Source organism: Kryptolebias marmoratus, linkage group LG9 (genome assembly GCF_001649575.2).
Source record: "Kryptolebias marmoratus isolate JLee-2015 linkage group LG9, ASM164957v2, whole genome shotgun sequence".
Classification (NCBI taxonomy): Eukaryota; Metazoa; Chordata; class Actinopteri; order Cyprinodontiformes; family Rivulidae; genus Kryptolebias; species Kryptolebias marmoratus.
This window is the reverse complement of record NC_051438.1, coordinates 16,967,597-16,993,142: the sequence shown is the minus strand read 5'-3', so window position 1 is coordinate 16,993,142 and position 25,546 is coordinate 16,967,597. Positions and strand designations below refer to the sequence as shown.

At 38.9% G+C, this 25,546-nt stretch overlaps 2 protein-coding genes across 3 annotated transcripts; both read right to left on the bottom strand.

Moving 5' to 3' along the window:
• Window positions 1-1,835: 1,835 nt before the first annotated feature.
• Window positions 1,836-16,022, bottom strand: fbxw11a (F-box and WD repeat domain containing 11a). 2 transcript variants are annotated; one of them, XM_037977251.1, is made up of 14 exons: window positions 15,868-16,022; window positions 13,529-13,633; window positions 11,576-11,644; window positions 10,735-10,954; window positions 10,068-10,254; window positions 9,725-9,815; window positions 8,753-8,890; window positions 7,366-7,484; window positions 4,987-5,236; window positions 4,708-4,826; window positions 3,977-4,087; window positions 3,815-3,893; window positions 3,192-3,356; window positions 1,836-3,080 (listed from the first exon to the last, which is right to left on the bottom strand). In XM_037977251.1, the coding sequence occupies exons 1-13, from the start codon at window positions 15,982-15,984 to the stop codon at window positions 3,195-3,197; spliced, it is 1,767 nt and encodes a 588-aa protein (XP_037833179.1). In that variant the 5' UTR covers window positions 15,985-16,022; the 3' UTR covers window positions 1,836-3,080; window positions 3,192-3,194. The 2 variants fall into 2 exon arrangements, with proteins under 2 accessions (XP_037833179.1, XP_017282667.1); XM_017427178.3 differs by lacking the exon at window positions 13,529-13,633.
• A 997-nt stretch (window positions 16,023-17,019) lies between these two features.
• Window positions 17,020-23,065, bottom strand: etf1a (eukaryotic translation termination factor 1a). The gene is made up of 11 exons (XM_017427095.3): window positions 22,911-23,065; window positions 22,435-22,545; window positions 20,930-21,105; window positions 20,557-20,696; window positions 20,281-20,419; window positions 19,952-20,142; window positions 19,353-19,482; window positions 19,090-19,263; window positions 18,927-18,991; window positions 18,692-18,839; window positions 17,020-18,255 (listed from the first exon to the last, which is right to left on the bottom strand). The coding sequence occupies exons 2-11, from the start codon at window positions 22,518-22,520 to the stop codon at window positions 18,173-18,175; spliced, it is 1,332 nt and encodes a 443-aa protein (XP_017282584.1). The 5' UTR covers window positions 22,521-22,545; window positions 22,911-23,065; the 3' UTR covers window positions 17,020-18,172.
• Between the last annotated feature and the right edge of the window lie 2,481 nt (window positions 23,066-25,546).

Here is a 25,546-nt window from a genome sequence, read left to right as displayed (position 1 = left end):
AACCCCCCCCCATGACTGTATATTGCCATTTTGACTGAAATACTTGAAGTGTAAATTATTAGATTGGTGGTCTGCCGTCTAAAAACTAAGCTGCAAAGTAGATTCTTCAAGCAACCCCAAGCAAATGACAAGGGTGAACAGCAGGTTCTCAGTTCCTTTTTTTTCCATCAGGTGCAGAAGTGAATTTATCAAATCTGACAGCAATGTGTTAGATGAGCAAGAAGTTGGAGTGTACAAACATGTCAAAGGGAATTGTTTTTAGCATTTAGCACAATTAATCGGAAAGAATACTATAAGAAAGATCTCAATGCAGTGAGAAGAGTTGCCTTTTCCTCTTCTCCTTTTATCCTCCATCCCTTCACTTCCTTCCCTATCCTAGCAGGTCACTGAAGAGATGTCGCTGCCAAATGACCCAATCTCACCAACAGGCACAAACAGCTGACTCAGGAGGGAAAGATTCCACCGTAGGATTCCTATTCCAGGACAACAGGAATCTGCGAGGGGGGTGCGGGGAGAGAAAAAGCGGGTGCGTTATAAAGAAGAGTAAGAGGGGTGGGTGCTGCTGCTGCTGGTGTAAGTTGCTCATTTCTGGAACGCTGCTTCGGTTCCACTTGGGAATGATGGAAATATTCCGCGTAGCCAAACCCAGAGTGGAAGGTGTATGGTAATCATGTCGGGGAAGGAATGCCAAATATGTGCGTGAGAACAGAGCTGTGACCTGAGAGCTGCAGGAATTATGGGCCAAAATCCCACAGACCCAGAGGAAGAACACACACCCATATCCAACACATACACACATCATATATTAATGGTGCTCCACCAAACACAAATCCATCCCACAGAACTTATTCCCAGAATTTGAGGCATTCTGCTATACAGACGTAAACTTAGAAATGCACAAAACCCACCTCCCCTGCAACTGTGGAGACTACACGGTCCTGAATATTTAGATGAATAAAGTATATTCGGAAAAATTCAATTAGTTTCCCTAAAAATGAACCACTTTGAACATTTTAAATATACTCTTCTTTATAGTGTTTGCAAAACGTTACCTTCTGTAACAGGTTGTTTAAACTGCAAACTTGCCGACCTAATAGAACAGAAACCTTATAAACAGAATTGTTAAAAAATAAATAAATGAGTTTACACTCCCACCTGGTGGTCATACTAAGAACAATATGAGCATCTTTAAATATCAAAGTTGCATGAAGCTAAAACAGTACATTCTCCCCTCCACCATTAAGTCCAGTTGACCCATGCACTGATCGTTTCAATAAACTTGTAACGCACAAAACGTCAAATTAGACAAAGTGTGCTTTAACATTGTGGCAAGAGGTGCAAACTCAAATTCAGCTTAACAGGTGAGAGACGATACATCAAATGCAAACGATCATAAAGATTGTTTGGCATTTTTTTAAAGTCAAATGTTAGAGAAATTTTTTTTTCAAAAGAATAACTGGTTACAAAATAGTTATTAATTCAGAAAAATACATTTTAGGAGAATATGCTGCAGGAAGGCTTACATCAAGGCTGAATCAGCATTTTCTACTTGCTGCTTTCTAAACCTTTAACATCACATTCCCCAAATTCTTTCAAAAAAAATTAACCGTGAGACAACATACTAGTTTCCCCTTTAAAAACAACAGAACTCCGAGTCAATTTACAATTATGTTCTCATTTTGTTGACTAGTTTACTGCTGGTTGAGAACTAGAGATGTATTGCACCTACACATCACAAGAAGAGACAAAACGACAAAAATCCACTCATTCACACAGACGAGAACAGATAAGACAACTGGACACTCACTCATTTTACCATTGGCTCAACACACCACCACTGTCAAGTACTTTATTCACAATAAGTTCATTTTCTTCTTTAAAAAATCATTTTAATATACAACACAATTTTTGACAAGACAACTCCGTTTACAGCTAAATTTGAGCTCTTGAATTCCAGCTTCTCTCATAACCAAAGCAAGCACTTAAATGATGGGAGAGAAGGATGGTGTGAAAGGGACAGATAAACACAGGTCGAAGTAAGAAGAAAACATGGAGGGGGGGAAAAAGAAAAGATGAGAGAGTGGCAGAAGGAGATAAGACTACGCTTAGTATGATTTTTTTTGTACTAAGAACCAAAATACTCAAATAAAATTAGAAAATAACAGTAATAAAAAAACAGTAAGAAAAAGTTAAAGAAAAAAAAAAAAGCAGAGGTCTACCAGGATGCTGTATCCATGGAAACCTCACATGCATGTCTGACGCTTTTGCTCTCTTCTGCCGTTTCACAAGTCCACATACACAAAACACACACACGTCTCGAGTGTGTGCGCGCGGCCCCCGTATTCCTTGCGAGTGTGCACCTCTGGAGGGGCTGTGAAAGGGAGGCTAGCGGGAGGAATTGGGAGGGGAGTGAGGTGTAGAGAAAGAGAGGCAGGGAGGAGGAGCGAGGAGTGAAAGGGAGCGTGGACAAAAAAATCCCCAACTTCTCCCTCATTCAATCCCTTGATCTCCCGTCCGTCCCTTCTTTCATAGAGCCGAGCAAAGAGTCTCCGTCTCCCGCATCACAGCTCCGGTCATTCTCTGTCCAACTGTGCCACTGTGCATGTGTTTGTTTATGTAATGTATATATAAATATATATCTATAAGCAGTTCCATATCTGTGGAAACCTGTTTTGGCGGGGGTTGAAAACTGACTAAGTTTGTATCGAGGGGTCAAAAAAAAAAAAAAAAAGAGCTTGTGACTTATATCTGGCCTACGTTAATACTGTCATTAGTGTACTTTACAAAACATAAATTAGTAGTAGAAGGTGAACTTCCTGGGAGAGCTGTGTCGGTTCTGTAGTAGGGGATTCTCATCAGTGTTGACCTGTATGTATGTCGCTGTACTGGCAGGCGATGGGCACAAGCGTAAAGTCTGTCAGAACGGGCGGGGCGGAGGACGGAAGGGGGACTGAGTGGGAGATGGACAGAGAGATGACGAGGAGGAAGGAGAAAAGATGGGCTCCTGTCCATGACAGATGCACCCATCATCCAATCAGTCCTGGATGTCCTCCAAGAAAGAGTGTCTCAGAGGGCGCCACCTGAGGGGGGAGAACACAAAGGCGCCTCAAGTCACAAACGGGCACGCTCAGGAAAGTTCATTAAACCGATGATGTGGTTTTTCTCAAGGTCAATTTTACAGTCGCGCATACCTGCTATCTAGAAATGTAAGTGTAGGTGCGAGAAGGAGACCGTCCCTCTGATTGGCCGTTCGGTGAAACGTTCAGGAAGTCCCAGATCAGAATGGTGTCATCGTGAGAACTGCTGATGATCTGAAACTCGTCGAACTGCAGGCGAAACACACGGCCGGAGTGCTCCTGAAAACAAGACATGAGAAAACCCATTTAAACACACTGTAATGTATAAGAAAATAAATTACTGATAGTATCCCCCAAAAATACAAAGAACAAAAAAAAAAAAAAAGAAAAAGAGCTATAAGAGGGAGTTATCCTTCCCTTTTTCCCCCCTTTCAATATACATTACGTGGAAATGCAATTCAAACAGCCGTTTGACATCCCAGAGTAATGTAATGTATAATTAGACATGAGGGATTACTAAATTTCAGCAGTTCTTACTAGTAGGCTTTTATCCACTGCATTATTGGGATGAAAAGTACAACCATGCATCTAGGTAATAACTTTGTATTTTAAGTGAGTAATTAGGAAGCTTCTGTAAGTTACTATATACGTATAAGGCCTTAGGATTTCAAAGAAACTGAAATTAATGACCATTAATCAGTTACAAAGACAAATTAAGAAGCCCAAATGCAGCTTACCACTAGAGTGCGCAGACATAATGTGCTGGCAGGGGCCCGTGGGTCAAGCGCTGCCTGCAAGTCCCACACTTTTATCTTGCTGCAGACAGAAACATGGCACAAAGGAATGTCAGAAAACAAAGCCAGTCCCTGCTCGAAACTGTGTGGATTCAAGAGACTTACCCGTCGTAGGCGCCGCTGACAATCCTTTTGTTGTCGAAGCGAATGCAGCGCACCAACTCCTCATGACCTTCCAGCACTCGCAAACAGGCGCCGCACTCTATGTCCCATAATCTGAAGGAGGAAAAGTCTTTGTAACAGCCCGTAATAAAACAATATTTACACTGCAATCAGTGCTCGCTTATGAAACAGTAACATTTATAAAAAGGCGTCATTATTCTTTAAAGTTACGGTTTTTAAAATTCAATTCATATTTTTTGGACGGTTTTGATGTCCATTTTAGAAGGGTCTGGCAATGTATTAGTGCTGAGAAAAATATATTTAATAAAAACTCAAAAGTTATTTTAAGTGCGACTCTAGTAATGGTAGATGTTTGAACTTGTGTCTTTCATCGGCTCATTGAGTAAATTTGTTACAAACCTTCAAATATCTGTGCTCTTATTGTGACACGTTTTGCACTTCCATAGGTTTAACTTACTACACTCAAAAAATGAAAACACCCCAAAAAATTACTTTTCAATGCACATAAATCATTCCTACTATTTAAAAGACTTTTTAGCTACTGCAATAATTATAATAATGGAAACTAGCGAGTTATTTTGATAAATAACTTTATATGACAATTATAGTTTTGAAGCTTATTGGTGATAGTTGTAAAAATACTTTATGTAAAAAGGACTTCTATTTGTTTTCAACGGACAATCTCTGCATAGACAAAAATGAGTCAAACGTACCGTATTGTGTTGTCAGATGAACCACTGACTACCAGACGATCTCTATACTGTAAACAGGCAATTCCCCTCTTATGACCATTTAGAGTGCGCACAAACTCACAGGTGCTGGTGCTCCACACCTGCAGAAAGGAAACAGAAGGTTTTTTTTAAAAAAACAAAAGCCAGAATTATAGATGGCAGGGTTTTAGTCAGTGTTTGAATAAATGAAGAGATGTAGAGATGTGTAAACTGTAAACTAGTAAAGTTTAAAAAAACAAAAACAAATCACTATCAGCTCACCTTGATGGTGCGGTCCCCTGAGGCGGACACAATATATTTGTCATCAAAGTCAACCACGTTAACAGCAGCGCGGTGTCCCACAAGGACGCGACGTAGGCTGATGTCAGTTGGCGAGGCCATGTCCCAGACTGCGATCGAACGGTCCTTGGAGCAGGTGACCATCAGACCATTTGCGAACCGCAGGTGAAGAACTGCCTCGTTGTGGTGAATCAGTGTGTTCAGTACCTCACCCGTCGTCACCTCCCACACCCTAAAGAGGAGGGAGAAAGAAAATAAAGGAGAGAAAGAGAAATGGTAAACAACAAGAAAATTCAAATGCAACTGTGACTAAGAGGGGGATTATGAAAAAACATGAAGGAAAACTAGTAATTAAGTGGGAAGACCAATGGGTGAAAAAAAAGAAAAAAAAAATGACAAAGAGGTGAACAAAAACAGAAAAAAGATGGGAGGAGAAATTCACTGGAAATGAAAACTGAGATGTGGCAGCAGGAAGAATAGTAGGAAATAAGAAGACACGAAGACAAGCAACAGAGGCGAAAGGAAAAAAAAAATAGGAAAACAATAGAGATGTGTGAGAAAAATTTACAAGGGAAAGGAAATAAGACTCCACATTTTTGCACAGAGGTTTTATGTGAACAGACACACAGCTGCTAGTTACTCAACCGCTGGGCACTGAGAGTCAAATGCAAAACACTCTGGAAAAGCTGACAACCAAATATACAAACAAAGTGCCCATCAAGCTGTTGCTAAGGAAGTGAAGTCATATTTTCCTTGGATAATATCCAGTCAGTATGCCTGAAGTGTGAAGTAAAAGGGAATTAATTTGGAGCTTCTGTGTGCAGTAGCCAAGGAAATGTCAACATGTAAACTCTGGGCAAGTTAAAAAAAAAAATCCACAATAAAACACATACAAATATCTTTAGTTACAGCAGTAAATTGGACTGTTTATGAATGAATAAACATTAAGGTTTTGTTTGTTTCAGTTACTGCCAGACTAGGAGATGCAGCTGTGAGGCAGGTGGAAACAAACTAAATTATAAATTAACCAAAAGGTAGCAGGTCATAACTGACTGCACAACTATCTGTAAGCACAGACTGTGTGACTGGAGAAATAGGTTGCCAAAAAATAAATAGTTGTATACGCAGATAGTAGTACAACTGCACCATAACACCATAGTTATATCATATTCAGTTTAATATATTGTTCTGTCTTATTTAATTAGTTTTCTGGAAAAGCAGATCGCTTCAACATGTTTTGTATACAAGACATAAAGAGGAATCATATTTAAACATGCTTAAATCTTAAACTGAATGCCTGAAAACAAAATTTAACCCACTTGTGGACCATGTTACCAAGTAGTGATCAGGGATGAGAGCAAATACAAAAACTGAATATATGAATCACCACTTTACATGTGTAACTGTAAAATTTTGACGAAAAAGCAATACTTTTGTCACAACAGGAATATTACACCATCCCATGAATGAATGGGTAATATTGTGTAATTTGCTGGCAGCTTATCCATTTCTGAACTCTAGTGTGCAACATTGGAGATCTATAAACAGAAGTGAAACCTAATATTCACAACCACGTTCTAATTAGAGTCAAACTGAATGAAATAAAAAGTGTGCTTTCATTATTTTTTTTTAGAAACAGTAACTTATGTTCTTCAGAGGGAAGGATTTTAAAAACCACAGACTTGATATTTAGTGAAGAAAGTCTGGTTTTAGGACATCATCGACAGACTCTTTGGACCCTATGGGTTGTGGGGTGGGGTTCTGTACTTGGGTTTATTTCTTATATAAGTCATCAGACCTCCTTTGTTTCTAGTATCTGTAAAGTTTAAGGCCCAGGTAAAATCCGTACAGTCTTTGATTCTTTTATTCCTTACTACTGTCTTGCTGGGGTACAGTTGTTACTACGAGAGAGTGTGACTAGTCAACAAAAAGGAATGAGGAAAGTGTCTAAGATCAATGTAAAAGATAAAATGTGATATTTTCTAGCCAAGTTTTGCACTGTAATAAGATAAGCAGTGTTATATTACCTGTCAGCAGTTATGTCTGACTAGTCTCTATTCAAAGATACTATGAAAAGATGTATGCCTTTTTCTATCCATCTCTAAAAGTGAGCTTTAACGTGTTCGGTGTAAATTGTAGAGCCAGGATGTCATCTTGTTTTTTTTTCCCCTCTGAATTTTTTTAAGAATTACTTATAAAACTTTAAGTTTAAATGTAAAAAAAAAAAAAAAAAAAAAAAAAAAGCAAAGATGAACTATCATCAGGTTCTTTAATCACAGTCATTACAATTCTCTGTGACTCAGCTTTTGTCCCTGATCCAGAGTACTCAGTGTTCCTGCTGCAGTAGGATGGACATCATACCTGACAGTGGAGTCAGAAGACCCAGTGACAATGACCCTCTCGTCGTACTGGAGACACAATACTGAGCCTGTGTGACCCGTCAGTACCTTCAGACATTCCAGTGTCTGCTTATCCCAGATCTAAAGAGGAAAACAGAAAAGAACACAGTAAATGAGTGAATGAGGGGGAACATTTTGGCAGAAGACACACAGTTCCTGGAAAAATAAATAAATAAATAAATGGTTATGAAAAGGATGCAGATTTGGGTCATGCTCAGAAAGGCCTATTCTTACAGCAACGTTCATGTTTCACTCGTGCCCCATTTCACTACTGCTGCTGTGCCGAGCCTTGTGAGCCTTCTGAGAGCCGCCGAGCTTTTTCCCTGCCCGTGTGTCAGCCTCCTTCATAACATTAAGACAAATCTGCTCTTTGCCTCCCACCATTCACCCCTCGTCTTCATAATCATCATCATCTCTTCTTCTCCCAGGCTAGACAGATAAATGGAACACACAACGAGCCTGGAGTTGATCCCTTTTATCCCATAATTTAGTTGTGTCCTGTCTCGGTGTCTGGTGTTTCAATCCAGCGCCACACACAAGAGGATGATAAGCCACTCTGCGCCAGAAAAATATTCAATTCATGAGAGAAAAAAAATACACAAACATAGGCTAAGAAAACAACCATATCTTGCTCTAAGCAAATACTTTCTTTTGTCTCTTGCTGGTGCTTAAACACACAGTTTGGATCAATTTTAATTACTTTAAGATTTCAGTTTTGGCCAGTGGGGCAGACAGAAACATGGCAGTAATATGCTTAGCTGTCTCAGCTGCAGGACACAGGTTGTGAAAGCTAAAAAACATTCTCAAACTGCAGAGGTCGAACACACACAATATACTAATGATGTGTTTGACCAGCAGGAAAGACGTAATACTTTATTGTGCAGTTCAACAAAGAAAAGAAGTAGTTATACATATAAATGTTTATTTTAACATTTGAGAAAACAATAATCTGACTATGTTGATGTCCTTTAATAAACATACACCCAGAATAATCCTAACCGCATGCTCAATTTTCTGACAATCTGAAATGTGACTCAAACTGTGATCAGCAAGTGAACTTCTGAGGGGGTGAGAATCCTACGAAGGCATAAACCTGTCATAAAAAGCAGGCGCCACTGGCTGTAATTCTAGACTGGGAGTTTTGTTTATTGTTACAGCTCCTTGGACAGTCACGGCAGGAATGACTTTGCATTGGTACATGAGGTATTAAACCTCTAACATTATAAAACTGCCTTGGAAATAATTCACATTACATTGTTCTGAACTAGCTCTAAGCTAGAAGTAAAACAACAATGACATATACATATATATGTATATAAATATAAATAAATAAAAATAAACACACATACCTTGATTGAGTTGTCCCTAAGGCCACTGATGATCTTGTCGTCATCATACTGGAGACAGTAAACACCTTTACTGTTTTCAGAGCGACACTGAATCCTCTGCAAGTTGTGTCTGCCACATCGCCAATTAGCCTCAATTGTCTGTGGGGGTAAAAACGAGACAAATGTGAAAAACACAATTGACATCCACAGCCCAAAAGAAGGACAGAGCATATAGTAGAATTATTCCCAGGCAGGGATATGCAAACTTTACATGCAAAGTGAAACAAGCAAAAAAAAAAAAAAAAAAAAAAAAAAAAAAAAAAAAAAAAAAAAAAAAAAAAAAAAAAAAAAAAAAAAAAAAAACAGAAAAAGCTGTAGGACTGGAGACAGAGTGGTCAATGGTTTTATCAAGAGTCTCAATCTTTCAGCACGGTCTGTGTTCTGCTCAGGAAAATATAAAAGGAGGAGGAAATAGCCTCACTCCTGACAAACAGAGCAATAGTGTCAGCCTGAGAGTCAGTCAGAGGCACAAAGACTCTTCTCCAGTATTTGGCGTGTTGAAACTAAACGTGCAGGATTAGAGGTTAGATACCCCCCCACACACTCACACATGCTTTATTCTAAATTAATTCTCAGCAAATAAACTCACTGAAGTAATACTGTACAGCCCTGTCAAAATGTAGCTCACAGAATGACAATGAAAAAAATATATAAGTCAAAAGAATATATTCAATTTTAAGCCTTTCTTATCATCTCAAGTGGATGGAGTCTCCATGTGATAATCAGTAATAAACATTACTAAATCATGTCAGTTTCAAATTAGAGTTAACGTGTGCTGGAAGTTCTGGAAACCATCAGTTGCAGTTCATAAAAGTGATTGCAACAAGGATTACATAAAATGTTGGTTCAAATACGAAAAAAAAACAAACTAAACATTGAAAATTTACTCAAAATATATATGCATCTTTTACTGTTAAATTCAATTCAACTTACCTCTATGTCTTGAATGATCTTAGGATAAAGAGAGTGATAGTAGGAGTTGGGTGGGATTTCCGATGTGCGGTTTTTGAACAGATATTTCTCCCTGAAATCAGGAAAAAAGAAATTTGTAAGAAAACGACAACTATAGTTTATCCAGTCAGGTTTTTAACCTATGACAGATTTTAAAGACAAAAATACATGTGCTGTGCTACTTTTCTTTACTCAAAAGTATCTAAGGGATTAACTAGCACACTACAAACTAATATTTTAAAATCACGTCCTTCATCTGATTTCTTGTAGTAACAGTAAATTTGATGTAACAAGTTAAACCTATCTGTGTGTGCGTCTCGCTCACCACTGGTGTCTTTCAGACAGGCCTTTCCAAAGAGGGTCAGTTCGGACCATACGTTCAATGAGCTTTTTCCACAGCATTCCCTCAGAAATTACCCTCTGCCACTCTTTACACACCAGCTCCGCCGCACACAACGAGCGTGCATCCAGAAAAGACAGGATGTTCTCTGCAATGTGATCCAGGCCCTGGGCTAAAGGCAGAGACAAGAAGGTGAGCATGATCAAGTGTACGCAGTGTTTTGTTTGTTTTTTTCGTTGTATTTTTCCAAAACAAAACCAGTATGTATATATATATATATATATATATATATATATATATATATATATATATATATATATATATATATATATATATACTTTTGCCACTCAAAAGTAATGGTTTTACATGTTAATCTTTATCACATTTTTTTTTCTTTATCAGAGTTTTGGTACTGTTATCAATAATAGATCACATCTAGCTGCAATGAGCATCTTATTATAGCACAATCTTTTTGTTACATGGTCACAAATATGTGGACATACAAATGTAAAAAGAAAAAAAATCCAGCTTAATTTAACCTATAAGGACCTCAAATTTTAAAAAGCATCATTCTCATGGCTGCTTAACTCCACAAAATCACAACAAAATCTTAGACAACCATTAATGTTTGGCGTAGCACGTGTGTTTGTACCTGGCAATGCGGTGATGAAATCCCTCTGCAGCATGGGTTTGAGGTAGGAGTTGATGTGGCCGTGCTGGTAGTGGCACATACGGGAAATCAGGCGTTCGACAAACTCCACCTGGTCGGCCTCTGACCACTGGTCAAACAGGGCGATGCAGTGTTCTTTCTCCTTCTCATAATTCCCTTCTGACGGACGCTTGCGAGACCCCACGACGGGGCCGTTACTAAGCTGTGAACGACAGCATAAAATACGAACAGATCAGACGTCCGTTTCTCTTAGATGCACAGCATTTAGAGACAATTCATTCATACGCAACTTCTGTAAAAAGAGGAAACACTAAAATGTGGTGAGACTATACTCGAAATATTTTCCTTGTTAGTGTTGTAAAACTTGGTGTAACACATTTTGATTTTTTTGTAATGAAATGTAGTTGCCGTTGTAATTATAAAACATGACATGTTTTCAAGTCATTAAGTTCCCGTTTTGCTTAGAATGATCATTTGTATCAGACTTTCATTGGTTACTAATCAGGTTTGATCGCTGGAATATAATATTTTTAAGTCACAATTAGCATATGTGGTTCTAAAACTAGAATTTAGAAAAGAAGAAATACTGCAATGATTATTAGAGTCAAGGCTGGGTTGATAAAAAAGGGAAAAAAACTCATAAAACAGTTTTATCATAAAATGCTCTGAACCCATAATGATCTTTTGTGATAACCAAAGAAAACAGCTTAATTGCAATGATAAAAGTTTTATTTTTCCATTTGTCAAGCAACTGAAACAAGCTCACTGAAATTGTTCCTTTTTAATGCATCAAGCATATTCAAAGACAAAAACGTAAACACACCTTGAGAACTGTATTCTTCTTTGGCGACAGATCGTCCACTAGGTTCTGTGACTCCATCCCTGATGTATTCTATAAGGGGGAGAAAAAAAAGAAAAGAAAACCAAACAAAGAACAGGTTAGTGTACTCCTCTATTTTAGTCTGTAAAAGCATTTTAAGAGCCAGGGCAGCATTGTGGACAACGCTTGACGCAAAAGTGTCACAAACACAGCCACAAAAGGGTAACTATCAAGACTTCAAACTCGTGCGCGCACAAACAGCCGTGCATACACACACATATGGAGTGGAGAAAAGTGAGCATCTCAACAAAAGGAATCTGTTTACTTGTCTGCGATGTGAGCCACGTCGTCTGGACAGGAAATTAAAGGGTAAAATCTTTGGTATGTCACTGGCACCAGCTCAGGCATAGCAGTAATAAAACATAGTGGTCTTAAATCATTCACAGAGGACGGGGGGAATAACGACACGAGACTGCTAACATGTCCTTTATTTCAGAATTATTTGAGCTCTTTGGAGGGAGGAGTGTAAAGATGCTAATGACAGATGAGTCATTTTAAGACGAACAGGACTGATATCAACTCATGAACTGTCAATGTCGGACTCAGACGTTCACGCTTCATAATTAATCTATACCATTTGGAAAGACTTTGAGACATTTTATGATCTGATTCAAAGTCTTCAGAGCAAATACCCATATTCAGATGCTACAGATTGACAATGATATTGCAAACACTGAGTAAAAAAAAATAAAATTATGTATACAACACCAAGTGAGTCTAGTTGTATTCTTAGAGGTTTGCTCTTTCCTGGTTCTAGTCGTGACTGAAAACATTTTATAACAATCATTTGTATATGTCTGGACTTTAGTTTTTATCTGCGCAGGCTCCGTGAAACTTTTAGAACAAAAGCAAAAGCAATACAGAGTAAAGCCACAGATTTTTAAACAGTTTGTTGCTCACTACTAAGCTTTCATCACTAGTTCTTAAATATGTGCATACTAATTTGAGGAAACAGGACACACACACAGATTTTACCAGACAATATTATTGCAACCGCACATTTGCGGAGACAGAGTTAATATTAGTCAATAAAAATGGCTAAGTTGGCAAAAACATATATATTATCAAGTTCCTTAAGTTGTAAGAGCCCAACTGTAGAGAGTAGTAGAGAAGTTGTCTTCAAATTCTATCTAAAACTAAATTTGTAAAGTAACTGTCACCACATAATGAGATAGAATAAAAATTGCCAGAAAAAAATGAACACTTGTGATTGCTATGAATACAACCATATAAACAAAAAGGTCCAAGTACCAACACCAAAGCAGACAAGACACACAGCCAGAATAATCTTGCTGTTACTGATGTTCATGCAGGGCAGAACAGAAGGAACTAAAAACAGACCAGGTTATGCCAGGCAGGCAGCAAGCAAGCATGTAGCTTTTCAGAGATTTACACACACAAACAAACACACACACACACACACCTCGGCCCTCACACCTCCAGGTAGGAGAGAGAATACTCAATGCATGGTTATTCTCTGGTAATCACCTGCTTCTTTTCAAGAAAATTGTACTCTGATCAAATTTATCTGACTGTAAGAGTGTAAAGTTTTATATAACATTTTATATAATAATAAACTCGGTGAAAATATTCTAAATGTTAGGCTTTTGGCAAAATCAAAAAAAAAGTTATAGTTTATGGAGGCAAAATTTTAGTTCCTGGCTGAAAGCTGAAGGATGCACCAGAGAAGAAGCCAAGAGCTGAGCAGGAAGAAAGGACAACAAAAGGTGAGGAGGTAGGAAGGTGAGGTGGAGGGTGAGTGAGTGCTGTCTGTCTGCACCAGGGTGGTATGGGGACTTGGATGGAGTGGGCAAAGAAAAGTGAAGGGCGATGAGATGACAAGGGAAGAGGGGGAGAAAAGGAGGAGCAGCAGAATTAAGAGGAGAGAGGCAGAACCTGGTTGTGAGCCCGGGTGGAGGGGATGCTCTGCAGGCACCTGAGTGCACACAAACTCTCAGCCACCGAGGAGCAGCCCAGCCAGAGAGAGCGAGGCACAGAGCACTGTGTGAAAGAGAGAGAGAGGAAGGGAGGAAGGGAAGAGGAGAACGAAGTGGACAGGGTGAGGGAGGAAGATAAAAGAAAGAGCAAGAGATCAGAAATGGGAAGGGAAAGAAAAAGAAGACGGGAGGTTGATGAAGGGAGTCGGGAGTCGGGAAACCAAAAGAGGCGAGTGAGTAGTTGGGTTGACGGATGGACAGACGAAGTGGGAGAGTTGGTGAGGAACAAGAGAAATGGAGTATGGTTTTGTGCGAGAGTACAAAATTAATAAATAAATAAACAGGGGTCGTTTAGAAAATTGAGAAGAGGCGAGTGTGTAACCATCAAGGGTGAAAGGAGAAGAAGAGGGGGAAGAGGTGGGGGATAGTGAGGGGAAAAACCAGTATTAGAGCTACACACATTGGCACAGTGAGCGTAGGAACACACACACTCATTCACACACAAGATACAGACTGATAAACATACACACAGAAGCATTATTAGACATGAACTGGGTGGAGATACGTAGAGAAGAGGGAGGGGCGACAGAATTAATTGACAATTATTGTCATTCTTGTTTTAACAGAAACCCCCACCAACTGTTCTGCCATCCCCACTCTCATGAGTGGTTAGTGAATAACACTGGGACAAAAAAGTAAAAAAAAATCAAAGTACACAAAAAGACATAACCCAGACAAAATTTGAAAAAAAACCTCAAGGTCTTTACATTTTCAGTGGGTAAAAAGATTAAACCAAAATGTAAATGTAAATTTTGAAATATTTATTATAAATAAGTCAATAAAAAGAGGAAGTAAAAAATAAAATTAAAAAAACAAACAAAAGTTGAGTTACATGTTAGGCTTTGCTTATAAATCCAACCTGATCAAACAATCTTGTCTGATAAATCAATTGTACACTTACGTTTCTTGCTGTGGTTCTGTACTGGGATACTCAAACATTTTGTTTCCAAACAAAGTTGGACTTTGCAATTTCTATAAACATATTTAAAGTGCTGTTTTACAATGACAAACACCATCAGGAAATATGACTAATGCTATGGTACTGAAATGGCCATTTACCATCTCATAGTGCTTAGGCAACTGTCTTTTGAAACAATTTACATAAAAGCTGCTTTCTTGAGAATACCTTGAATAGTTTTACCTAACCATCAAGTATCTATTTATCCATTTCGTATGGTTTTGTATTATTAAGAACACAGAATTGTATAACAATGGATTTTTATTAAGAGGAACTGAGAGCTCTGCGGTTTTAAGGACGAGTATTGTATGTAAAACTTCCTGATAGGTGTACACTGAGTATTTTAACAGGTTAACAGAACAAAATACGTTTTTTATTATCGTATCGTGATGTGTCTTTATCCGACCCCATTGATTACCACTTCAATGTTAATGTTAGCTAACAGTTGGCTTCCTTATCGAAAGGCCAGAATCCCAATAGCTGGCGAAATCTGACTGTCTATAAGGGAAATTGATATTAGAATGATAGCATATCTTGTCGGCTACGAATAAATGTACTGATACAGTCAAATTTGCAATTCTATATCAAAATGTCTGCCAAGTAGTACACAAGCATATTTAGCATGCTTGCTATTAAGCTAACTGCTAATGCTCGCTGTGTGAATGAAAAAGCAATACACTTCCTTCTACGCACTTTAGAAATATAAACAGACAAGAAGCACATTGTTACAATATTCGCTACCTGTCGTGGCAATTTGACATATCGTAAATGCTCCTCGCAGCTATTACTTCGTGAAATGTCCACTCGTGAAGTAGATAATATAACAACGTAAATCGAGGTGGTTCGTCGCCTCCTAGCTTGTGTTAGCAGGAAGGCTAGCTAAGCATCAGACAGGGCCCAGTTAAAGTGGCGCAGCGTCACCGCAGTGTACGCTCCACCAAAAATCCTCGGCTGTCTTTCGCCGACGACCGAACACTAATCTAATGATTTCCCCAAATATTTACGAATTCTACCTCAAACGACACGTTTTCCGCTACCTACATAACCACACAGAGACGCCGCTTGTCAATCCGATCAGCGACGAGCATTCTTAGCAAAATGTACCGATATTTTCGGGCCCTCCCTCTGATTTCTGGTCCCCCTCCTTTCTCCTCCACCTTCCCCGACAAGCCGCTTCGGCTCATTCCTACCGTCGAATCGAGCCTCGGCGCTTTACCCACATAAAAGGTTGACAGGGATCCCTTCGGAAGCCGAGTGTACCACACTGAAATAAATCTTACCATCAGTTCCACCGTTTTGTCTTCCATCTCTGGCTCCATGTTGATGATCCCCCCCGAAACTCGCTGTGAAAATGGAAACCCAGCCCTGCGTCGGCGGCCCGCAAATTCAGACGTCATTCACTTCGCACAACCGCACAGCTTTGGTTAGGCAGTGTCAAAGGTGGGTGGGGGATGGGAACGCCCATGCAATAGAGGCACACGGTGATTGGGCGGATTTTGCCTAATGAGGCGGGGCTTCGCTGCTTTGCCTTTTATTGATTGGCCTATCGTGCTACCAAGGCTTTTCCTGGTGACTCCCCCAAACAAGGCAAATGGATAAAGATGCTGTTGCTATCCTGAAGAGGGATACACTAAGGCAAAATCAATCATCCGCATAGCGTTGCTATGAAATGCTGCAGGATGTTGGCCATTATAACATTGTGCATGTAATTAAAGGCACTTACTCATTTAAATATAGCTTGAGAAAAAAAAAAAAAAAAAAACAGAAATTGTGGTCAGAATTTAAAGTGCAGTGCAGGAATTGACAATTTCTTTTGTTGTTTCAGCACATTGTCAAAAACCCATGACTGACAGATTTCAAAAAACACAACAAAAACACACTAGTTAGAATCCATTAATAAATTAATTTTAAAAAGTGAAATGCCAGTACCAGGCATGGTTTTGTAAACTAGTCTTTGCAGTGTGCCAGTCTTTTGCTGGTGTTTCATATTGATACTTAGTTTATCTTTAAGGCTGTTATGTATCAAATAGTCACTAATAAAGATTACAGACATTTGGCAGTGTACATGTTTGCCATATATCCCTCACTCTTACTGGTTCAGGTTCCTTTACTATCAGTAATGTCATGTAATGAGGAGGAAGCTATTGAGCACTCATTGCCCAAGAATTTCTCCACAGCCATCCAGGCAATTTTTGTTTGCTTTGCGCTTGTACAGAATTTCAAATCTAATCCAATTTTCGATAAACCCACAGGTGTGACGCACGCTTCTGATGATTATGCAAGGGGATAATGAAGCGTGATAAGCAAATGTGACAATCTTAAGCGTCACAAGCTAAATATTCACAAGCTTATATAGTAAACGTTTTAAAATTTAGTGTATTAAAAAAAATAAGTCAATGACAGATTGCTGAAAGAAAATCATTCACAAGCAATTACAAATAAAAACCCCACTATTGCTTTTTTATTACTTTAGGAAAAGCAGTTAGCAAATTTGTTTCTCTGGAAAGATGGGTCAGTTTTTTTAAGTTTCACTCTTTGTATGGTTTTGATATATTTAGGCTATGCATAAATGTAAAAGCAAAGATTCCTCAGACAAATCCTCACCATTTATAGAACCTGGTAAAAAAAGGATAAAAGGATACCTGCAAAGTAAATCGCATCTTGAAAATAAAATTTAAAAAATCATTGCTGGATTAATACACAGATTTGCTTCAAGCAACTTTAGAATAAACTGTCAGGTTGTGGTGGTTTCCTAAATGATCAAACCTCTACATATTTGCATATTTCAGTTATACAGAACTACTATGCATATTTCATGACAGGACACCAGGAAAAACAGCACTCTTAATAAGAAGTCACACATGGCACAGGATCAAGACCACAGCAGATGAGGAGGTAGCGATGGTTTTCAGCAGTTTAAATTTAATACTTTGTCCCCCTTTCTCTACAGAAATCCCAGGTAAAAAAAATCCCCCGCTCTCATAAAATACAACAGCAGCAGTTACCAGTAAAAAAATGAAATGCAAAAAGAAAAAAAAAAAAAAATAGGAAGGAGAGAGAGAGAGAGAAAGCAGAGGAAAATAGAGAGAGTAGGGACATTATGAGGCCAGGAAAGAAAATATATTTTCTATATCTGAGGAGCAAGTCCAATGTCCATCGTCAGACCAAGTTAGGGGCAACAAGCAATCTGGGAACTTGCTGTTGTGTTCAGTCAAAATGGAGAGGAAGAGGAAAGAAACTGAACCAATGTGAGTCGAGTCCAATCCAACAAGGGGAAGGAACCAGCACTCTAAGGCAGGGATATATTCAGGAAGGGCTTTCTCCCTCTCTGGCTGAAAGAAAATCTCACTCTTCAGCCTGTGTGATGCATTTTGAGAGTGCACAGATGTATTTGCAAGTTTGTGTATACAACAAGTAAATTGGAAGGTGTGTCTGTCATATATATGTAGATACACATATATACATATATATGGTCAACACAGTTTCCCCTCTCACTTGCTGCGGGAGAGGTGGCATTTTTTTTCATTCCTTATTTCTTCATTCATTCCTTTCTTTTATTTTCTCCCAATACCAGTCCAAGACTACCTAGTAGTCATCCAAATCAAAGAACTCATCGTCCTCTCCTTGGTACTCCATGCCCTGGAAATCCACCCTGTACCGCAAGATACCTGTGGATCATAGAAAGGGTGATTAACTACTGTAAAATGAATGCTTGACATTTTGTGTGTTTCCAGCAAGATTGTGGGAGAACAAAGATGGAAATTAAACTGGGCTAAATGAATCCCCGAGAGATTAACACATTAGTATCTAATGCCACTTATTAACTAATAATAATACATGTAAAAATAAATCAAATAAATAGCAGTATACATCCTTTCACTCTACTCCTAATATCCTAAAATATATTAAGAGGAGAAATGTGTGTACAGTTGTTGACAGGTGGAAAGTTAAACAACCATCTTGACGCTATAAGTCTGTTTATCTTCCTACAAACTTGTGATAAACGAACCACACTATGTCTCTCAATTCCTCTTCATTTTGCACAAGTGTTCAAAAATACAATGTCACAAATCCTGCAACGCCCAACAACCTCTGTGTGCTCACCCCCAATGCCTCCAAAGCCCTTGACAAACTGAGACCCTTCCTGGCTTTTGTCTGTTACAATTTCCAGAGTGGCTCCAAATTTTTTGTAATTGTTCGCAAACCACTCCAGCAGTGGCATGCTCTCAATCAGCTCATGCTCCTGCCCCGTCTAGAAACACAAAGGTCAGAAAAGCATGAAATTATCAGTAACTGTTCGACTTAACTTATAGATATGTCTTTCCTTTGTGGTACTCACCTCCTTGTCTGTGAAGTGAGACTTGTCCTTCTCCTGCTCTGGTGTCAAGTACAAAATTTTCTCATCTGAAAAACAAAAGTATAGAAACATGCTAATTCTATAATAACAAAACCACACAGAAAGTCTTTTGGTCAGCTGAAAGTAACAGGTGTGATATATGTACCATTCTCGGCTCCATTGCTCTCTGCCCCATGCACACGTAGAACATAACGCATGGTGTCTAAGTTCTCATAGACTATGAGGATTTCCACTGCTCCCATCTCTAGGGCTTTGAGTGTGTCCTCCACTCCAAAGCAGTACTTGCCCGTGTCTTGGCTGATCTCGTCAAAGTACCGCCCTATAGAGAAAAGGGGGAAAAAACACTCAGGGAAAAAATCCACCACATCAAAGACAGCACCTTAAAACAACACCTAGAAGTGGCATTACCTATGAGCTTCTTCTCCTGAATGAACTTGACGTTTGAAAGAACCTCTGCTGAGAGCTCGATAGCCTGGTTGAAACCGTTTTCTCCTCCATAAGAGATGTCAACCAGCTTTAAAACCTTGGCCTGTAACCTCTGTGGTGAACAAGAACATGTATACAGCTTGAGTACAGTACAATAATAACATGCACACAAAACTATATTGAGCATGTATTATAAAAGCAGCTTTGGTCTACATAAGCAGATTATGTTCTGAATTTAGACCTTCTCACAAAAGAAACTGATTCCAGTTACATTTTAGAGAAAATATTTATATTCTATATTTGGCAAAAAATAAAAAAAAGTCTTTAAAAAAAAGAAACCATTTTTTCTGGATTTCTTCTCCAGGAAAAATGATTTAAAGCAATTTTCTAAATTGCTTTAAGTCTGATTTCTGAACTAATTATAATACGATTATTATGATTAATACCTGCTGTTGCAACAATGTGAAAGTCCCTGCTGAAGGACAAATAAAGAGCCTGTTCTATTCTATTCTATTTATTTAGTAACAATGTAATAAATCTTATGGTGGCAGAGGATTCTATGAAAACAAACACAAACTCACTGGGTCAAACATGTCGGACTGGCTAAGTTCCGTCTTAAAATCAGCAGAGCCAGCCAGGACCATTCCAGCCACATTAACTTTGTCATTGGACACAAAGAGCTGGACAGCGGTCTCGGCGACTTTTCTCACATAGTTGTGTCTCTTTTCCATTCTTAGACGAGCAAAACGCAGAGCAGACTGTCCTCCTCTGCCTGAAAGGGGAAACACAAAGACACATTTATGTTTGTTTAATGGAAAAACCAAAAGCTTTTAACTAATGCTTTGTATTCTTTTTTCTTTAATTTCCCCCAAAATTAAAAATAGTGTATTTTGTTCTCGTGTGTCAGTACCATGCTTCTTGGGTAGGTCCACAGTGAACTTGTGCAGCACCTCCCTGGTGTTTCCTTGAAGTGTGCCAAACAGTGCCCCGCTACCGTCGATGACAATAAAGCCAAATTTGCTGTCGTCAGAGAGCAGGGCTGTCAATGCCTGTGTTAGCGGGTAGCGAGAAAAAAAAAACAATGTGAAATGTGGCAAATAAACTGAAAATGTCTAAAGACAAGTTTAGACTCCCAAGATTGATCCCTTAATAGAAAATACAAAAGAAACCATGTGAAATCTCTCACCTCAGTGTGGAACTTGTTGTCACAGAGGTACAAAGATGTGTTGATTGGTTTAAAAGGCTCAAAGTCAATATTGACCTTCTTCTCTTTGCCTTCCTCTGTCACAATTGTGCCACAATACACAACTAAGCCATTGGGTGGCACTGGCAAAAGACATGAAGATGAAGTAAACAATATATATTTTATTAGGAAACAGTTGAAGACAGAATATATTATAGTATTTTTAAAGAGGGTAATTTTCTGGTTTCTCTGAAATGTTTCTTATACAACATGTATAACTGTAGCAGCCTAAACAAGCTTTGATTTAAAAAGTACTTTAATACACCTTCATTAGGTCACGTTCTGATAAAAGCAGAGTTTAAATTTCAACACATACCCTTGTTGTAGAGTTTTAGTCTTTGCTGTACAGAAGTGATGGCCCCAAGTACAGAGAGCCTGTTAACTCGACTCTTGATGTTTGAAGCAGTGCCAAACTCATCAGCCAACATCTTGGCTACTCTGGATATCTGGTCCTTTGGAGGGATGATCAGTGAGATCATACTGGTGCCATTACTATGAAGAAATTGAGGATTTAGACTTGAAGTTTGCAACAACATTTACATACAGGCAAGAAATTAAAAAACTAATAATCTAACAACAAACTACACACTGCTAATGGGTGACCTCTAAAATATAAAATAAGGTAAAAGCAATAACAACATTCACATTGATACGACAGGTTAATAACCAGAACTTTCATCAAATTTGATTTATCAGCTTCTACTTGCCCTTCTGCTTTCTATTGTCTCTGGAATGACTTCATCTCTTATCCTGATATTATGTAAACATGCAGTCTTTCCTGGCAAAACAACATATTTGCAAGGTCTTAAAAGTAGAGGGACAGCCAGAGTCCAGAGTGGTCTTTTGGTTACACAAAACATAATCTCTGTCCTTGAAACTAAAAACTAAGTTTCAATACCAAACGTTTCCCTGTTTATGACCTGTTAAAAAAAAGACAAAAGCACACCAGCAAAGCCTGGCAACGCAGTCACGGGCAGGTAGAAAGGGCGAGATGAACGGAGGGCAAAATAGCCAAATGTGTGTATGTGTGAAACGGCAGGCCTCCGAGCACAGGACAGCAAATTTTGCGCAACACAAGACGGCGCGGTGTCGCAGAGCAAGTAACAATCAAGTGTAGCGAGACACACATTTCCAATGTCTGGACTGATAACCCAGGCAGGGGGGCCACGATGTCCCTCCCGGTCGGCAACAGTTCTGAAACCGTTTCAACTTCCTCCACCTTGATCAGATCGACCCCAAAGAGAAATACGGCTGCCATGAGGGGGACCAGACCCTTTGGGGAATTCGGATCTGTCATATGGGCAAAATCTCAACGGACGGCAAAACCCGACCTCAAGCTGTAAAATTAGGAAAAACCCGATAGTCCAAATGTTACCAATCGGCCTTGCTTTCTGATTAATGTGTTTTTTAAAGCAGACTTAGCGGCCTCTTTCGTGAGATGACGTCTATTAGCGGTTTGCATTAGCCAAAAAAGAGCTATCGTCGGCGTTGCTAACTTTGTACCCCTGTGGAACCTGGGGACTAATGCCTCCTTCACTGTCAGCCTAGTACATTAAGAGGACAACACAAACAGCCTCGAACCGTCACACAATGTTTCAAAAAGCACTCATACATCAAATGCTAAGGCAGAGCTAGCGTTTAGCAGTCAGCTAACAAAATAGCAGTAAAGGCTACCGTTAGCTAAGTTGGCTATGCTAACCACTCCCAAATTCGGCCCCACTTTTCCGATCTCCAGCTGCTGCGGCGGTCTACATTTCAACCATTACCCGTAACTCTACACTACGAGATATTCAGCATAAATATTACCAATTCAATACGTACCCACGGGCTGCTTCCAAACTTTTGATCAGCTTCTTGATTTTCCATATCTCCACGTTCCTGTCCGCCGCGCTGGGGTCGTCCGCCATCTTTCTGCTGTAATAGCTTCAGCACCTAAAATAAGAACAAAACTAGAAGTGAGCCTACCAGGAAACGGACTAATATGCACAGTCCTGTTCAGCTGGAATGCCTGCTCTAGCTAATATGACCAAGTAGCTCTCCATACTACTGGCGCGGCCACCGCTGTAGCACCTGACCAGTAGTGGCAGCTGGATTGCCCGTAAAGGGAAGGGCTCTACTCGGGCTGTGTCTTTTAGCACAGAGCGCGGAGTACTTTAGGCCTGCACTTCACCAGGCCTAGCGTCCACCCTGTTCTTATCTAACACGACCTACTTTCTACGTATCCCCCTGGAAACCATATGGAAAGCAACATGCCGCTTTTCGGGTGACGTACGGTGTAAACTGTATTGCTTTATTACCTGCCTCGGACAACGCCGCTCCACTCCGCTCTCTTTCTGCTGCGTTACGTCGAGTCGGTGGTGCGAGGAATGACGTTGCTTTCTCCACCGGTTTCTCTCCTTCACACGCTGCGCGTGGTGCCTTCGACAGGAGATCACATGTGGGAGGTGGTTAGAATTTTGGCGTTCACTTCCTGGAAACCGCATAGAAACCAATGGCATCCCCGAAATGTAACGTCAATCAAAAAAGCCCTAAAACCCGATTGGACACAATTGATGAACAGTGTATCATGGGACGTGTAGTTTACTGTTTTAAGACTGAAGCAGTTGTGCGACATCTGCAGTTTCATGTATTTGTACGGCGTTTATATACTAAGTATGTAAAAGTATACACACCTTCGCTGCATCATCAGCAGGACTGTTCTGCTGAAAGCTGACCAAAACATTTAATATTGGCAGTTTTTTCTTTGATTAAAACCAACTAAGTTCTGTTAAAGAAGTAGACTACTTGTTTTCTAGTTTCTGAAACCTAACTTTTTTTTATTTGGATATTGTTAATATTGGTGTTTGGCTGAGAATTAAAAACACATTTTTGTGAAAGGGATAAAACTCATTGATCTTATATAATTTATCTTCTTCTTTGACTTTTCTTTTTTTCCTTTGCCTTGTTTTTTTGAAAAGGTAACAACTTTTTAAAGATCATTGCCAAACAGAGCAGGCTTTTATTTTCCACAATTTCTGCTTTTGACTTGATGCACAATGTCTCCATTCAAATATGGCCTTGAGACAAAAGATTTGTGACAGGCTGAAAGGTTACATTCATGGCCATTTCTAATCAACATGTTGGGCCCTTAGCATGAAGGAAAACCACATTTAATTCCCTTTGAGCAAGCACTTACAACCCTGAGATTTTTCTTGTGAAAAACTTGCAGAATCAAACAATAGATAGGCTACATTCTATCTGTTTTTGACTATTATTTCAAAGACACATTCATTGTTTCTCAACAAATGCTTTATTACTGTCTTTGATTTGTGAAGCCCATTATTTCCATATCAAAACTGGGCATGACTATAGACCTAAAAATTAAACTTTAATCACAAATAAAACATAAAGGGGAAGAAATGTAAACTTCTTTCCAGGAAATAAAAAAACAGTACCAGTCTCTTTTAATTAACTCTTTTAATCACTATTAACTATTATGGATTTTGAGACTCCTAATATTAATTATATAATGTGGTGTTTAAAGTCTTTTTTCATGTGCACAACATTGCTAACACACAAGAAAACTTGTCCACTGTGTTTAGTGCTGATTCTGAGGGTTATAAATCACATATTACATTTGACTGCATTTGTTTGAAATAGACAACATAGCATTTTACACATGTAAGTACAAAATACCTATTATGGTCCAGTAAAAAATACCAGAGACTTTCACATCAGCTCAGTAGATTATGATCTTAAAGTTGATGAGGCAAACTTTAAAAATAATTATAAAAGCTGGAAGCCAACATGTCTGCATTATAAAAAGTAATAAAAAAATTTAAGACAAATATAAGCAAAATTAGTTTTTCATCCTGTCACAAATAGATATTTCAGATCACACACTGCATAGTAAAACACATGTCACATTCAAATACAACCCCAAAGTTGGGAAGTTGTGTAAAATGTAAATAAAAACAGAATGCAATGACAGAATACAGACAGAATACTGCAGCCTGAACAAATCTACACCACTAGATGACAGCATTGGTTAATGGGAAAAAAAATGAATGAATTCCACAGTACTTCAGTTATTATTGTTAGCTGGAAAAATAAATATTCCTGAAGCCTCTGTCCCTGTACGATACTCAGTGGAACATTTAGAAGCAGGCCTTTTCTTGTTTGTATGTCTAATTTTGGCATGCTGTTTGTTAGACATTATCATGTAGCCATATGGTGTATATTAGTCACCGTCTTTAGTGCATTGTGACTGTTTCTATCAGAACAAACATCTGTTTGGGCATGGTGCAACAAGCTCAAGACGATCCCTGCAGTATAGCTAATCTCTGGTGAACTGGAGGAGTATGGGTGGGGGGGGATTGGGGGAGGGGTGAAGATTAGTTTCGGAAATTTTTGGCACTCTCTGAATAGCTACATCATAAAGGAAATGTGATAAAGCAGTTTGTGCAACTCAGTACCTCTGAAATTTTCCAGCAGTTTTATCAGTGCCAATTCATCACCATCTGTCGACCGTCAGCACTGCAATGATCTGTCGCCTGGAAATGGATGGTGTGTGCTGTGAATGAGAGCAGCCCTGGCCAGGGTGGCTATTTCTCATTTCACCTGGTTGTCACGCATGAGCATAAGCAAAGAGAACTGACAGGTTTTTGACTTTTTTCTATTTCAGCTAAAGCTGATAAACTGGAGACTTTATAATAGAATAAATAGAATGTAACAATTTCTTCTTTGATGTGGCCTGTTATGTTAAAAGAAGTCCAATAGCTGTTTTATTTTAATGTATACAAATTGATATTGTATTTGTTTAATGGAATCCAGAGAACTTCAGATGTGTTCTATCAAATGAGCAATCTTTCAGAGATTTGGGTGCAAGCTATTTTGTTAAATGTGTAATGGATAAATTGACAAATTCCACCTATATATTTAGGCTCATTAAAGT